Source organism: Lutjanus erythropterus, chromosome 10 (assembly GCF_056507025.1).
Source record: "Lutjanus erythropterus isolate fLutEry1 chromosome 10, fLutEry1.hap2, whole genome shotgun sequence".
Lineage (NCBI taxonomy): Eukaryota > Metazoa > Chordata > Actinopteri > Lutjaniformes > Lutjanidae > Lutjanus > Lutjanus erythropterus.
Window position 1 is genome coordinate 3,718,162 of NC_139326.1, and position 15,477 is coordinate 3,733,638.

Here is a 15,477-nt window from a genome sequence, read left to right on the forward strand (position 1 = left end):
TCCCACCCTCGGCCCGCCACAACACACATCCTGCTGGGAGGGTGTGTGAGGGGTTAAAGGGACCGCTGATTAATCAGGGGTGTCTTTGTATGTTATGATATTGATTTGCAGCCTATAACACGGCACAGCAGGAAGGTGTGAGCGCGTCAGAGTAATGTGTGGGGATGGATGGATATCAGTTGCATGTTTTCCATAATTGTTTGTGCTTAGACTGTTTGGGAACAGATCAAAGAAACGCCAGCAGGTAATTTATTTTACTGTCAAGGGACGTACTGAAGCACAGCAGAATGTTAATAAATCCCTCAGTTATTTACACTTTTCCTACAACAGATACAGTAAAGGTAAACTGAATTCATACAGCTTTTTTGTTAAAGAGATACTTTGGATTATTTGAAGTGGGATAGTTATCCATAGTATAAATACTTCATTACTGTACTTAAGTAGATTTTTCAGGTGTCTATACTTGAGTATTTGTTTTTCAGGCTTTTTTACTTTTACTTCCTACATTTTAACCCAAATATTTTTACTTTCTACTCCTTATATTTTTAAAACATGCTTATTCTTTTAGTTTTAATGCACAATGAAAACAACATAAAAAGACAACAAGGCAAAAGCGACATAAAAGACCAAATGAGATGAAAACAGTGTAAAAGACATAACAGAATGAAAATGATGTAACAAGATGTAACAGGATGTAACAAGACAGAAACAGTATAAAAGACGCAGGTAGACACAAATGATATAACAAGACAAAAGTGAAAGATGTAACAAGACAACAATGGCGAAACGACGAAAACGATGTAAAAGCTGTAATAAGATGAAAACAGTGTAACAGGACAAAAGCAACGTAAAAGATGTAACAAGACAAAAATGACGTAAACAAGAAGAAATAGAAAGAGAGGGTGAGGCCTCTTTCTTAATGGAGAGACGCTTCATCCTGTTCCTTCATCCACAATATTAATTTTTTGGGACCCAGCCCGCCCGATCTGCAGATTAATGGCAGTACCAGCTTTTGTAACTGTGGTTTGTGCACCGCTAATCAGTTAATTTGTGTCCTTAGTGTTTTAAAAGGATAGTTTTTAAGTTAAGGTATAGATTATTGTCACACAGGGGAATTTGTTTCGGACTCTGAGCTGCTGCATCACACAGCATTCTTGCCAACAACATTAAATATAAACATAGATCATAAATATGCTTTGGAGAAATAAATACTGATTTTTTTAGATGTCTAAAATACATTTCCGCAGCAGTACATCGCTTAGCGTGTCGACTGCCATCTTCTGCTGGTAACACACTGACTGTCAACAGGTGTAGGCAGGTAATGTGACAAGAGAAATAGGACTGATAGGATGGACATGTTTGTTAGCAACATTCATTTTATTGAGCATTGACTGTTTGATGTGGTCAATGACCCTCACCCGGAGCCCAGTCAGGTGTTATCTGGCCCGAAACCTGGAGCTGGTGCAGACGGGTCACAGAGATCCAACTTGCGAGAAAAGTCGGAGACGAAGGGGCTGTCAAAGGCACTTCAGTATCAGCAGACTGAGTGCAGTGAGAGAGAAAGAGGCGAACAATGAGGGCTGATAAGGAGCAGGGACTCCTCTGACATCTTTATCAGTTCAAACACACTCTCACACTGGGAGCCCTGACAGAGCCCAATCTGCTCCATAACTGACTGACTGCAGCCAGGGGATCAACGCCGCCCTTGTAGAAATGTTCAAAAGCTTCATTAAGCAACTCTGTCACTGTTACGTCGGCGTGTCATGCAGCATTAGTGCACGAGCGGCGTACTACTATGCATGCTCTGTACTCTTTATTGGAAGTAATAACACAAAGCAAATATCCTTTAATCCTGCAGGCGTCCACTCCAGAATACAACCATCAGGACATCAGCTGCCTGATGGTTGTCTGTAGCCTTGAAGGAAGCCCTGCAGCAGGCTTTTCAACTTCCTCACAGGGGTTTCTACACATTCTTCTCCGGTGCACAGGCCAGTGTTCACACAGAAAATGCTGCTTTTGTCAGCTCGTTGTTGGGTGGGAGATGAAATGGTCTACTGACAAAAATTTTTTTAGGTCGAACTGAAACGGTAATGCATTTTTTCCGAGAATTCATTATAAATATCATTGGTTCGTTTGCAGTCTAAGAAGAGTAATCTAAGAAGAAATTTAAAGATTCCCTCCACACATGCACGGAGGCTGTCAGCTGCAGCGACCATGGGTTCAATTCTAGCCTGCAGGTCCTATTTCCTGGCTTCTCTGAGCTGTTCTATCACAATAAAGTACAAAAGCAACAAAAGTTATCCCTCAACGCTCGCGAGCATGTGTGCGTGCACGAGTGATCAGCAGCTTGTCCGCAGCTAATCTCACATTCTACTGGACAGATCAGCCTAATTTTTTTGATGTATTATTTCTGGTGCCAACTACTGAGAATATACCAACGTTCAATTGTTTAGTCGACTGATCGTGCACATACTAATGCTACTGCAGGAAAAGAAACCTGACACCTCCAGCGCAGAGTGGACCGGTCAGTACCGAGACCAAGAGTTAGCACCAGGTGTGTTAGCCACTGCCAGTTACAAGCTAACAAGCTAACAAACAACATAAACAGATCAAAGATGCTAACTACGCTTCCCATTCTGGAGGCCAATTTGAGTCTTTGAGTTTGAATCTGACTAAGGCTCAAACGTGTGGCTGAATCTTTCCATGTTTCCTTTAATGCTAATGCTAGTCATCGTGATGCACGCTGCTCTTTCACCAGTCAAACCAGCGTAAGCACCAGTGATGAGCGAGGCCAGGTCCAGAATTTCTCAATAAGAACAAAGAGTGGATGTGCTTCCAGCCCCCTTTTATACACTTTTTATTGGGAATAACCATGTGAAACAAAATATTAATCGGAGCAGACGAGTCTAGGGGGAACTTTAAGTTTTATTTCTTTTTCAAACCCTACATTAGTGTTCTGCAGGGGGGATGAATTTTTAGTTCCATGTTACAGTGTCTGATTAGTGCAATATATTTGTTGGCAGGCACAAAAAATAGTTAATCATATCACATAACCCATAATTTTATATCACTTCAATTCCAGCAGACCCTCAGGCAGTTGTGTATTAGCTTGGGGGCTGACGTCATTAGCTGTTAAGTCCCATCTTTGATTTGAACACTCCCAACATTTCTCTGTCTCTCATTTCAGCCTGGTTCTGACTGTCTGGTTATTATCACTTCCACAACTGGACGCATGATAGAAAAACAGCAAACTCACTAAACCTCCTCCTGTTTTTGAACCGTGGGACAAACACGGCACTGAGCGAGCGGGAGGTGGACAAAACTGAGCAGGTGTTGACATAACATGAAGACAAAAATAACAGGCTAGGCTAACTAGCTTCCATTTTCTGTCTGTGGACAGGTTGCTTTTATCCCTTTTCACCTGGCCCTGCTCCCCAAACAGGGACGTCTGCCGATTAAGGTCCTGTTCCAATTAGTGTAACAGTCTTTCCATTTGGCCAACATGCACATTTGCAGCACCCTGACTCTGTCTGAGTCGATTAATTGATTAATCTCTCCAGCTCTAGTTAAACACATAGCAAAAGAAACCCTCTAAACACTGTATTATTAATGTCAATCCAGTGCTTCAGTTTATTTGATCAGTTATCAATTGGTATATAGGCATAAATACACAAACTTCTTTAACTTGTTTGTGGTTCCCCTGCTGGTTTTGTTGTTGTTCTGCCTGGATGTCGAGCAGCTGCTCAATCAGAGAGAGTGAAAACAGGTTTGGGTCATTATGTCCTCTTAGCAGGGACGGTCTGGGCACATATGGATGCAGGAAGGCAGGTAAAATTGTTCTGCAGTAAATGATATTCTGGTAAATTTACAGTATGTGTGTGTGCTCATGTTTTGTTAATTATTGTGGATGATTGCGATGATCACTCTCTGTTTAGCTCAGCGTTTACCCAGCAGGGCAGATGGTACGTTCCAGTTGAGGCTGAGGAGATAAAATGCTGTTCCTTGGAGCAGAGTGGAGGAAGGAGTTTGCAGCTTGCTGTGAGGTTGCTTTTTGTTTCAGCTTGATTTAGCTTTATTGAATTTCACAAGTTCCATTTTTTTTGTTTGTGTTTCAGTAACTTTTGTCAACAAATGTCTCTTTAAAAAAAAAAAAAAAAAACTTTTCCGGTGCCAAGCAACATCATCTGCCCCTTATATGAGGTGGCGTTGCTACAGAGTGAACTGAACAGCAAGATCCTCTCCAAATGTTGAATCCTATAAAGGAACAAATGTCCTAAATCACTTGCGGTGCATAACCAACGCTATGTGGGCTTGTTGAATAAAGGGACGAAAAAGTCAACTCACAGCACGCTGGCCCTCAGGTGTCAGCCAGCTGCAGAGAACACAAAGAGAAAGGAAAGAAAAATGCTCACCCACAGACTTCAGGTGTAGAGGCTACAAACATGTCCAAAAATGCTTGTATTCACTTTAGAAAATTGGTATTATATATTAGTATATGCATCCTTACACAAAAGTGAAAAAATTTCACTCACTTGTTTCCTTAAAATTGAGAAACTGGTGCTTTTCAAATGATGTTGAGTGACTTGATTCATTGCAGAACTGCAGGAAAATCCTTTCTATTTTTACATTGACTGAGAGAATGAATGAATACCTTCAGGAAAATATATTTCCTAAGTACTGAAGTTCCTTCAATTTAGAAGTGTGCGCACCTACATAATGTCTCATAATAATAATAAGAATAAGAATAAACTTTACTTATGCAGCATACAAAGTGCTTTGCAAAAACAATAAAACCAAACAAGGCAGATGTAAGTTTCTGTCTTTAGTGGGGACTGCCTTAAAACCTGGGATTTTGCTCAGATGGACGTGGTTTTGCAGGTTGCAGCGCTGCATGCTTCAGCAAGCTCCATGAACTTATCAGTCTGTGCTCTGAGTGCACAACAAAAATTGGACTGAGAGGCAAAGTGTAGGCTAATTAGACAAACTAGGCTGAATAACACACACATACAGTATGAGAAACATTTATCTGCTGTTTGTAAGTTTGGGCAAAACACTACACTACACATTCTTAGTATGCTTTTGTATATTTTTGTTGTTTAGTCCATCTTGTCGAATATTTTGGCACTATTTAGTTCAGATGTGTAGTGAGAGGTCATTTTATCCACCTCTTTGACATGAGGCCGAGAGTACTCACCCAGTTTCAAATTAATTAATGAGGGGAAACAAGCCTCAGGAGAAAGTCATTTGAAATCTGCAGGAAACTCTAAAGTTAGTCGTGGTTGCAGCCGTGCAGTCGTGCAAGGATCCAAACTCAGTCAGGCGTGAGGTCTCCTGTAGTTTGGATTTTGGGGTTAAGGCAAAAGTTAAGTCAGTAAAAAACTTTTTAGATCGGCTTTCAAACCTGTGACAAACTGCACAATACATAGCTAATACCTGCTGACGCTTCAGCTCATAAACTTTGTCTTTAGCTGCTACTATTTGATGAAAAGTGCAAGATCAGTACTATTATAATTTCTAAACTTTTCTAACACGGAGCTGAGGTGATTGATAGACAGACAGAATATGTCACCTACCTCAGTTCCTGTTTGCTTTTCATTGTTGTAAATTGAACTTTGGTCCCTAATTCAATTTTCCCCAGATTCCACAGACAGACAGGGAAGGACAGCGAAGTGAAGGGACAGTCAGAGAGAGAGTGTGACAGAGAGAGATGCATGCAGAAAAACAGCTGTTTCTTCGAGCCTTTGATAATTTATGTACATGTGAAAACAAATGTGAGTTAATTTTGATTGAAGAACTCTTCACATTAGTTTACATTCACAAAGATCAGATGATGATGTTGATTTGATTCATGAGGAGTTGAAGCAGAAGAACGCTGCCTGTGTCCCCCTGCTGATTTCTTGATTTTGTTTCTTGTTTTTTGCTCTTGTTTAATTAATGTATTCTTTGACTTTGAAACAGCACTTATATTCCTGTTACTTAGCCTCTATGAGATGTTATGGACAGTATTAACAGTCTGTAGTCGTAACAGAAGAAGGCTTTTTGGAGTAATCTTGAAAGTGGACACGCTGACGCACACTTTCATGCATGTGCGTGCATGTGATATGTTTTAGAAGCAGCACACACAAGAAAACAAGGCTCCCTCGAAAACCATAGTGTAACTCAAACCCTGAACTTCAGAAAAAATGATTTGATTAATCCAACAGCATGATCCTTGATACCAACCACACACTGGGTCTCTAGAAGGGGCCGCCAGTTCTAGTACACAGCGCCGAGAGTAAAATCAATGCAGCAAATCTCCAAATATCTGCTTTTATTTGTACAAACTGACCATATTTACTCTCCTCAGACAGCCTACTGCTGGCTTCACTCTCTGGGTGATGTGAAGTGGAGGAAGCTCCCACAAAGCAATAGAATCTGTCACGCACAAAGTTTTCTGGTCACAGAGGATATCCTGCCTGCTGCGGCTTCATGATGAATGGCTGTTTATGGTTTTATCTCGCTGTGGAGAAATAACTTGGAAGTCGAAAAAAAAAAAGATATTTCCCCAGACCATCTAATTCCATCTGGTCCCAGCCGTGGTAGTCTGCTATATGATGGGATCAATAGAATTGACAAAGAGCCTAAAAAACGGGGTATCTCCGTTTTAGACGTGCTGATTAATTACCTCTAGGAGTGCATGTGTGTCCGCTGGATATCCCTCTAGAGATCTTTTTTATATATGGTGTGTGTTTGTAATGTGTGCACGGCCATATCATAAGGGTTTGAAAGACACTGACAGAGGGGATTCTGGGCATTAATCAAACGCTGGTTGGAGTAAAGAAAGAAGCATGGGGGAGGCTTCAAAGACACTACAGAACACGGAGCGGCGTCTTTCGATAGCACAAAATTGGCCAGCTTATTCCATTTGTAAAGCAATTTATGAAACAGATGGCTTTGAATTTGGTCATTTTATCAAGAGACAACTGCTCTCCTCTTACTAGTTTCCATCTGTTGGCTCTTCTTTTAGCCACAGGCAGAACTATAATAGAAGAGCAGACCACGACCTGTTTTCCCCCAGGTTCAAAGATGTCCTCGCTGCCCTCCTCCCTCTTTTCCAGAGTGTGGAGCAGATAGAGGACCTTTCATCTTGTTCAAAGTAGTTACAGGAGTACTGTATCAGTGGAGAGCTCAGGAGTGTAAAGCCTTATAATCAACTCGGAGGGCCTCGCCGTACAGTATATTGCACTGTGTAATTCACTGTGTAGTCATCTGGTGCAACCAGTCAGAGGGGTTCAACTTAAACACTGTCTCTCCTAATACTCCGCTCTCCTCCCACGCAGGTGTCAGACAGGTGCGACTACGTGTTCGTGAATGGCAAGGAGATGAAGGGCAAGGTGAGGATGATGGTGAACTTCACCCACGGATACCTGAGCGCTCAGCTGGAGCTCAACGTGTGGATCCCTCGACTCCCCCTGCAGATCGAGGTGTCAGACACGGAGCTGAGCCAGATCAAAGGGTGGAGGGTGCCCATCATGGCCACCAGTCAGAGGTACAGTACTGCGTCTAACAGTCGGGGACAGGCCATTGTGTCTGTGTCCTCTGCTCTCTGATTTAAAGCTGCTACAAGGAACTTTCATGTTTTGTTGGTTTTGGGAGCCACTGCTGAGAAATAAGTACTATTTCCACTGCACTAACCACAACATATTACATTATAAATGAAATTATCTAAAGAAAAGTCTTCCTCTGCTTCCTGTTCACTGGCTGACTCACTGTACCTTTGAAAAAAAAAGGAAACTCAGGCTCATTTCATTAAGAATAACTATAAAGAAACAGCTGATCTTCTTGCAGATGGTCTCATTTGCTCATGTAGGTCATAGTGGCGTCACTATTAAATTGAGACTGTTTCAAAACCAGATAAAACTCCCTGTGCTGGCTTAAACAGAAGTTTTCCACACATTCAGAAAAGGTAAAGTGTCCATGCTGCTCATACTTGTTGTTCGGTTATAAAACTCTGCACACCATGAAGGAGATGAGAGATGCTTCTCTTCTGCCGGGCTGCAGCCGCTTCCATCCAGAGGTAGAAGAAATACACACATTCTGTCCTCAAACAGCAGTACTTGCTTAAAAAAAGGAAAGATGTACCGATCTAACATCTTTACTCGACTAGAAGTGAAAAAGTACAGGCTGTACTAATTTACTCAGAATATAAAAGTAAAAAGTCACCCTCTGAAGGACATCTCTACTGGCTGTTTCTGTGCAAAGTTCACTGAATCTCACCGTTTCTCTGTGGTCGAGTGTCTTCTGTCTGTTTCATCTTGTTAGATCTTAGATATCATTGTTGTCTTGTTACGTCTGTCGTGTCTGATATGCACTGATGGAGACATCAAGGAAACGTCTTTTCTTTGTCTTATTGTCCCATCCGTTTAGGTTGGAATCAGTCTTGATGTTGGGAAGGTGGCGTGCAACAATGCAAAATAGAATCGATCAGTAATTCCCTTGAAATGCATTAAAACTAAAGTAACAAGCTTGTTTTGAAAAAGAGAAAGTACAGATATTTGTGTTCAAATGTAGGAAGTGAAAGTCAAAAACTGGCAGAAAAATAAACACTCGAGTAAAGTGCAGATACCCAGAAACTCTACTTAAGTACAGTAACAAAGTATTTGTATTTTGTTACTTCACACCCCTGTTTCTATCACAGAGACTGGGTCTGTAAAGTTTACAGCCTGTCATGCTGTTCATCGCTCTGTGAACAATGACGCAGCTAAAAAACAAGAGCTGTAACTTGTTTACCAACCACTCATGTCACCTTCTCTCATCAGTTAACCACCAGCGCATGTTGTCACAGCTAATTTAAAGCTATATTTATGATTCCCCTTATTTAGCCTATAATTCCTCATTGAAATGTCCTCCCTCTGCATTTTTGTGAGCTTGTTTAATCCTGTTATTTTAATGCACAATGATGAAGATAAAAAAAACACTTTTTGACGTGTGGTCGTGCAGTTTTTAGGACTTTCACCTCGCAACAAGAAGGTTGTGGGTTCAAATCCCAGTCCAGACACGGCTTTTCTATGTGGAGCTTGAGTCTAATGGGCACAACAATTTTTAAATCTGTCCAGTCCAGTACATCCACTAAAAGTGTTTGTATTTGCCAGTGACAGACCTACAGAGACAGACCTTTTTTTTTTAAAGAGTTTGTTTAACCTGATGCAGCTTTTGAATCACTCTGTTCGAAATGACCAGGCTTCATCAACAAAAACAGTAATTTTACCTCTGTGGTCAGACAATAACACAAACTAACTAACCAATCACAGTCGTGTGTAACGCAGCTAACGTGTGGCAACACTATGCTCATTTTCTTCTCTTTTTTCTAGCAACATTTCAAGCGTTTTCTTCAAATTGGCCTGATAATTAGAAAGAAACTATGGCAGAAGTCTTTTCCCTTTAACAGACTCACTGATGAAGCCTCTTGTAGCTTGTTCACATTTTCTCTGAATTCGTCAGGATGAGATTAGAAAATAAATACAATGGAAGGTATTCGGTCGTCTAATTGGATGGAATATAAGCTGACACATACCTGCTGGTTCTTGTGTATCAATTCAACGTTCAACATTTGCTCATTTATCCAATGGAATCAGCATCAGGGAAATTTTAATTTGAGTGCATCCAAATTTAATGTATTTTCTCTCTTTTTTATTTTATTTTTGAGGACTTTTATGCCTTTATGCAAAGAGGAAAGGGGGGAGAGAGAGCTGGGGGGTGACAGTCAAACCCCCGGCTGCTGCTGATGACTCATAGCCGTGGTGCAGAGGGTGTGTGCTCTACTAACTGAGATACCTGAACCCCCAAAATGCAGTTTTTTCACTCTTTAACAATAGATTTTCCTGTTGGCATCACAGAAATGCTGATGATCAGAGTCCTTTGTCCACTTTAATCCTTCGTCCACTCTTGCCGCAGCACTCACCGGTTTAACAAATCGCCTTTTCTCCAGGTGATGCATTCGAATTCAATCACGGCAGCCTCAGATAAGATAATGATGAGACGTGTGACTGAACGACGCTCCACCTGTCTCCTCCTCACTTCAGTCCTACTGACAGTTCTTGGCTGATAACAAAATGGCTGACCTGTGCAATACGGCCTGTCATTACGGCTGGCTGAAGGTGGCCTGCCGTCGTGCCTCTTCGTCGTCAGTAGGACAGAACATTATTAGAGCTGTCTGGAGGTCAGACCTCTCCCCTGAGGCCTCATCACTGGCAGCACCACTGCCAACGCCACGATGTAGTGCTACTCTGCAACTGTTGAAATCCATCAATTGATGGAGCAGCCATCGGCCTACCTGCAGTAATTAGTTCTGGAAAAGCGTGGAGGTTGGACTTGGACTTGGAGTCATCCCACGCACCAGTGTGGCTTCTCTAATTATCTCTGCTCCCCTCTTATTTTGAGTGACAGAGGTACAGCGTTCGACTAATGCCACAGCTTGTCGAGGATGTTGCTCTCCCAGCTGCTGGTACGCCTTTATCAGCGGGGACAGCCGGGGTTGTTGTCATTGTTGACGCCAGCACCACTGCTGATGGGCTGTGCGCAGCTTTGTCTCCCTCTGTCTTCTGCCCGTCTTTGTTTATCGGGGGATAACAGGCGTGACCTTGCGGAGTAGTACTATGTCTGTCGGTGAGGACGGGCATCGGCCCATTGTCCATAAGCCCACAAGGAACGAGCGGCGTGGCCTTCCTCTGTCGGCAAGCTGGCAAGTCATGTCCACACCGAGGGGGAGGGAGAGAAATGAGAAGTAAAGAGACATCAGGCCTTTAAGTGGGATAGTTGTGAAAGTATTCCTCACACAGTTTTTGAGTGACACTGCCTGTATGGCTCACCTCTTTCCTCCCTAAGCCCTGTCAAAACGGGGACAAGATAAGCCTGAGCAGACAGCAAACCTCAGTGTAGGCGTAGCACTCAGGCAGGCACCACTCCTTTAACACGTCTTTCAAGATAGGTATATTAAGATTCCTAGTTTCCGTCCTGTTTTATAGTGTCTTCAAAAAAATCTCTTGAAGTTACCTTTGATGACTCAATTTTTAATGTTGTTTTTTTCATACTGAGTTGTCTTAAAGGGACAGTTCACTCCCAAATAAAAATTACAGATTTTTCATCTTACCTGTAGTGCTATTATCCATGTAGATAGTAAAGCTAAAGTATTTAGCCCATCTTAGTATTGGGAGCAGTGGGCAGCAGTTGTACAGACCAACTCCAGATCCAAGCCAGCACCATGGTCAGGGGTATTAACTGGAGCATTGACCTAACATACATGTTCTTTATGGTGGGCGAAACCAAAGCACCCAGAGGAAACCCATGCAGGCATGAGGAGGAGATGCATACACAACCCACAGCCAACAAGCGCCTCAGTCGCCTCAGTGCTCGCTCTTCGTGGAAACAATTCAGTTTATGAAAAGTGCCCTGAGATAACTTTGGTGTTCGGCTGTAGAGATGTCTGCCTTCTCTCTAATATAATGGAACTAGATGGCACTTCAGCTTGTGGTGCTTAAAGTGCCCAAAAAACAAAACAAAAAAACACATTTGAAAAGTCAACAGCACTGTCTTTTTCTAGTAATCCACAGGCCTTTTTGTGAGCAATTTCATGTAGGACTGATTTTCTTTGAATTGAGTCACAAATTTTATGACTTTACACTCAATTTGACGAAATCAGAAAAGACTTGGGGCTGGACTTGGACTTTAACACTAATGACTTGTGACTTCACCTGAACTCACCTGGAGCCTTTTGAGTGAAAATACTTCAGCCCGAAGATTAAAAAGTTAAGTTGGCCAATTCATTTGTCTTCACTCCTTAAATCAACTAAATGTTAACACTTAATTCCCAGCGACACTTAATTCCCCAGATCCACTTTGTTTGAACCAATCTGACAGCATCCAATGAGCTTGCAGGAGAGAAACATGAAGAACTCAGTCGCCTCCAGCTTCAGTTGGAAAAATGATACCAAACATAATTTTGTTTGTAACTTTGTAAATCAATGAGGCTGGATACTCTGAGGCTGTTACATTATGAATTGTTTAGGATTCAAAACTCAAAGGTTAGGGGGTAGAGAGTGGACATACGACATGCAGCAAAAGGACGCAGGATGGAATCAAACTAAATAATCACTTGGTCCCACCTCTGCTTTGTACCAAACTACACCCACCGACTGTATCACTGTGCAGAAGGAAGCCTGCATCTACTCTGCAGCTCAGCCGAAGAGGACGCCATTGATGTTTACATCACTCACTGTCACAAGCAGGAGCCTCTCGTCCGTGAGTCGATGTGCACTTCCTTCTGTGCAGTGATACAGTTGGTGGGTGTGGATTTATAGGAAGAAAATAGGTCCCACATGAAACTGCCCACAACAAGGTTTGGTCATGATAAATGCATTGTCGCTGAATTTTGAAATCCATTTTTTTTATATATCTTTGAGCGCCACAAGCTGAGTGTCATTACCTAGGTCGAATGTGCAAGCAGCTTATTCCAACTCATATTTCCGTTTATCTGTAGGTGGCAACTTCTAGTGGCCAGAAGAAGTATAAAAAGCAAGAAAGTCCACATTTGGAGGAGATGGAGTGGATAGATGGCTCAAAGACAGGACAGGAGTTTTAAGTTATTTAAGTTTTGTTGTGTATATGACTTCTGTTGCGTCACGTGCAACACTTTTATTAACCCCAATCATCATCTTTTAAATAAATTTGCCCCTGTTTAATTCACTGGCGGTTGTATACCTATAAATAGTAACAAAGACACAAGTTAATTGTCATGTTTAATTAAGGGCTATAAAATTTGAGAAAATAGTGATAAATGTTCATTCCAGTTTTTCAAAGCCCAAGGTGATGTCTTTTTAAATGTCTTGTTTTGTCGATCCAACACCAAACATATTCAGTTCAATATAATAATAAACACAGAAAAGCTGGAAATCTCCATATTTGAGGGACTGAAAACAGCATTTTCTGTCATTTTGCATGAAAAATTAAAATGATTTATTGATTATCAAAATATTTCAAATTCTTTTTTTACTTGGCATTTTACTTGCCCCGACAATGTTTATTGATTGCCCTGCCCAAGTAGTCTTTATGACTAAAACTAACAAAACAGTATATTACACTACATATGCAATGTCACATGACTTACGTTATGTAGTTCCCTGTCATTTTGGGAGTTATGGCAGTTGATCATCATTGTCGTGTCATGTAGGTATCAGGATGTGAGGCACCAAAACTATCTGGATGGATAAATAGTATTTCAGATGGGAGGAATATATATATTTTTGATTTTGGTGTGTACTGTCCCTTTAAACTGTGAGCGTTTACTCTGTTTACTGTAAAACAAGCAGCTGTACCTGATTTCCCTACAAGATCCAGACAATAAAAAAACCAATCAGTTGTTGTCAGACGGCGCTGTTTCTGTATATACAGAAGCGGCGCTGCCTATTTCTGTCCAAATGACCTTCGTCATGTTCTTGTAGCAGAAAATGAAATGCAGCAAAACGCCAAACAAAAACAGCACACGATCCACGGGGCACAACAAAAATAAGCATGACACACACATTAATATGCAGCATCTCCTCTGAAGTCAGAAGTGGGCTTGAAAGTGAATGAAGCGGAAAGAAGAATTGCTTTGTGAAGCAGGTTGTTCTCGCTGCCGAGTGTGATTTGTTTATTAGATTAACCTTAGATTAGATTTTGAGATGGCTGCATAAGCACCGGCACATCTGATTTATGCCTGAGCTGAAATGGTCGGACTTCACTATCAGCTTGTTTTACTCCTGAATCCATTACACCTGACGAACACCTGCATGTATAAAAGTCTTCATAAATATACTGTTTAAACGCTGATTCAGTCAATACGTGTGAGCGAACTCCTGTAACTTCAGCGCCATTTGTCGACTCATTAGCCGTGAATGTCAAATAACAAATTCCGTTTACGCTCAAAACACTCACAATATGATTCAAAGGGATTTATCCAAAGCAGTCAGTGGTGGGAAACTTTCAATTACTGCCATGGGAATAAATTGGAAGATGGAGAGTGAAATCATTGGCAGGTGCTTTTCTCCTCTGCATTTAATATGCAAATGAGCAGAGAGGGTTTAATTCATGAGAGGGAGCAGGAATTTAAAAGAAAAATAAATGTTTGATCAGAAATTCATGAATCACAACCCTTGTTAGTCTGTTGTTTGTGAGCAAGAGCTGCGTCTGATGCAGCTGTTAGTTCTTTTGTTTATGTGTGAATTTGAAGGTTGGCCCTTAATTAGCCCGAGCGTGGACTCGGGTAACCCTCACTGACGAGGCTCCATGTGTTTAATGAAACTAAAAATATTATTAACCACAGGGACTCAAATATCCTCCTCCTCACTGGGGAATTTGGTGCAGCGTTCCACTGCATGTGTGGAAAATTACATAAAAGTCATAAGTGGAGGAGTTAGCGTTCATGAATATGCATTAAATGTGTCATGTAAGGCCCGCTTAGGCACAACTGATCTGCTATTTTAATCTGGTGTTACAAGCATCTCCAAAATAGTTTTAAAAATGAAACTTTTAAAATAGGATTCAGAGACGTGTGAGCAGCGCTGCAGTGTGTAAAGAACAAACAGCTGATCTGCACTCTTAGAAATAAAGGTGCTTTTTTTCTACCCGGAACCTGATATAAAGGATTACACCTGGAACCATCTGTGAGAGGTTTCACTCAGAACCACAGAGGAACCTTCTATGGTGTAAAGGTACAACCCAGAACCCTCTCTGGGTCTCTGGATCCAGAACCTTTCCACATGTATAACTGTATCCACTGATTTTGGTGGAACTGGATCATATTTTATGGAGAAAATATTTTCTGTTTTCCCCTCTGATGTCCTCTGGCTGCTCAGCTTCAACTCTCGGTTGGACAGATGACTTTGGCTTATTTGTCGCTAAATTAGCTAATTGTGACTGTTAGCTGCTGTTGGCAGGAAACAGAACCAGGCTCAACAGTCTCCTGAGACAGGGGGTCTCGACCGCAAGCGAGTCAGACGTGTTTTTCACGTTCACGTCTCACACAGCAGAAATGCTTTCATTTTTCTTTGGTACAGCTGTCTGCACCAGCTCTGTTCGTGTCACATCCCAGTTGCATCTGATCGGCATAAACGTGAGCTGAAGCGTTTATTTAGACTTCAAGTCTGTTTTTTCGACAATATACGCATAAATACAAGGTTGGAGCACACTGAAAGCATACATTTTGTACATTTTTCTGCAACATTTTCGAATGCAAACTTTACATTTACTGCTACTAGACAACTTCACTCCTAACCTGTGCTGATCACCAACACCTGCATGTCCTGCATGAAGACTGCAGACTGCACAGAAAGTTTGGCTGCTCATTTGCTGCTGAATTGCGTGGACAAATCGAAGCCTGTACAGACACGATTCAGGGCGGTGTGAACGCTGTCATTATGCGAGAAGGATGCTGATGTGATGTTTGCAGTCTAGACCAGGGGT

General features: G+C 41.6%; 1 protein-coding gene across 2 annotated transcripts in view; it reads left to right on the forward strand.

Annotated features, from left to right (window-relative positions):
• The window catches only part of LOC146319831 (transmembrane protein 132C), a 223,857-nt gene that overhangs the window by 193,204 nt on the left and 15,176 nt on the right, over nt 1–15,477 (forward strand). For both annotated transcript variants that reach the window (XM_084727899.1, XM_084727900.1), the window contains one exon: nt 7,320–7,528. In XM_084727899.1, the coding sequence (XP_084584025.1) occupies nt 7,320–7,528 (209 nt within the window). The remainder of the gene's footprint in view (nt 1–7,319; nt 7,529–15,477) is intronic.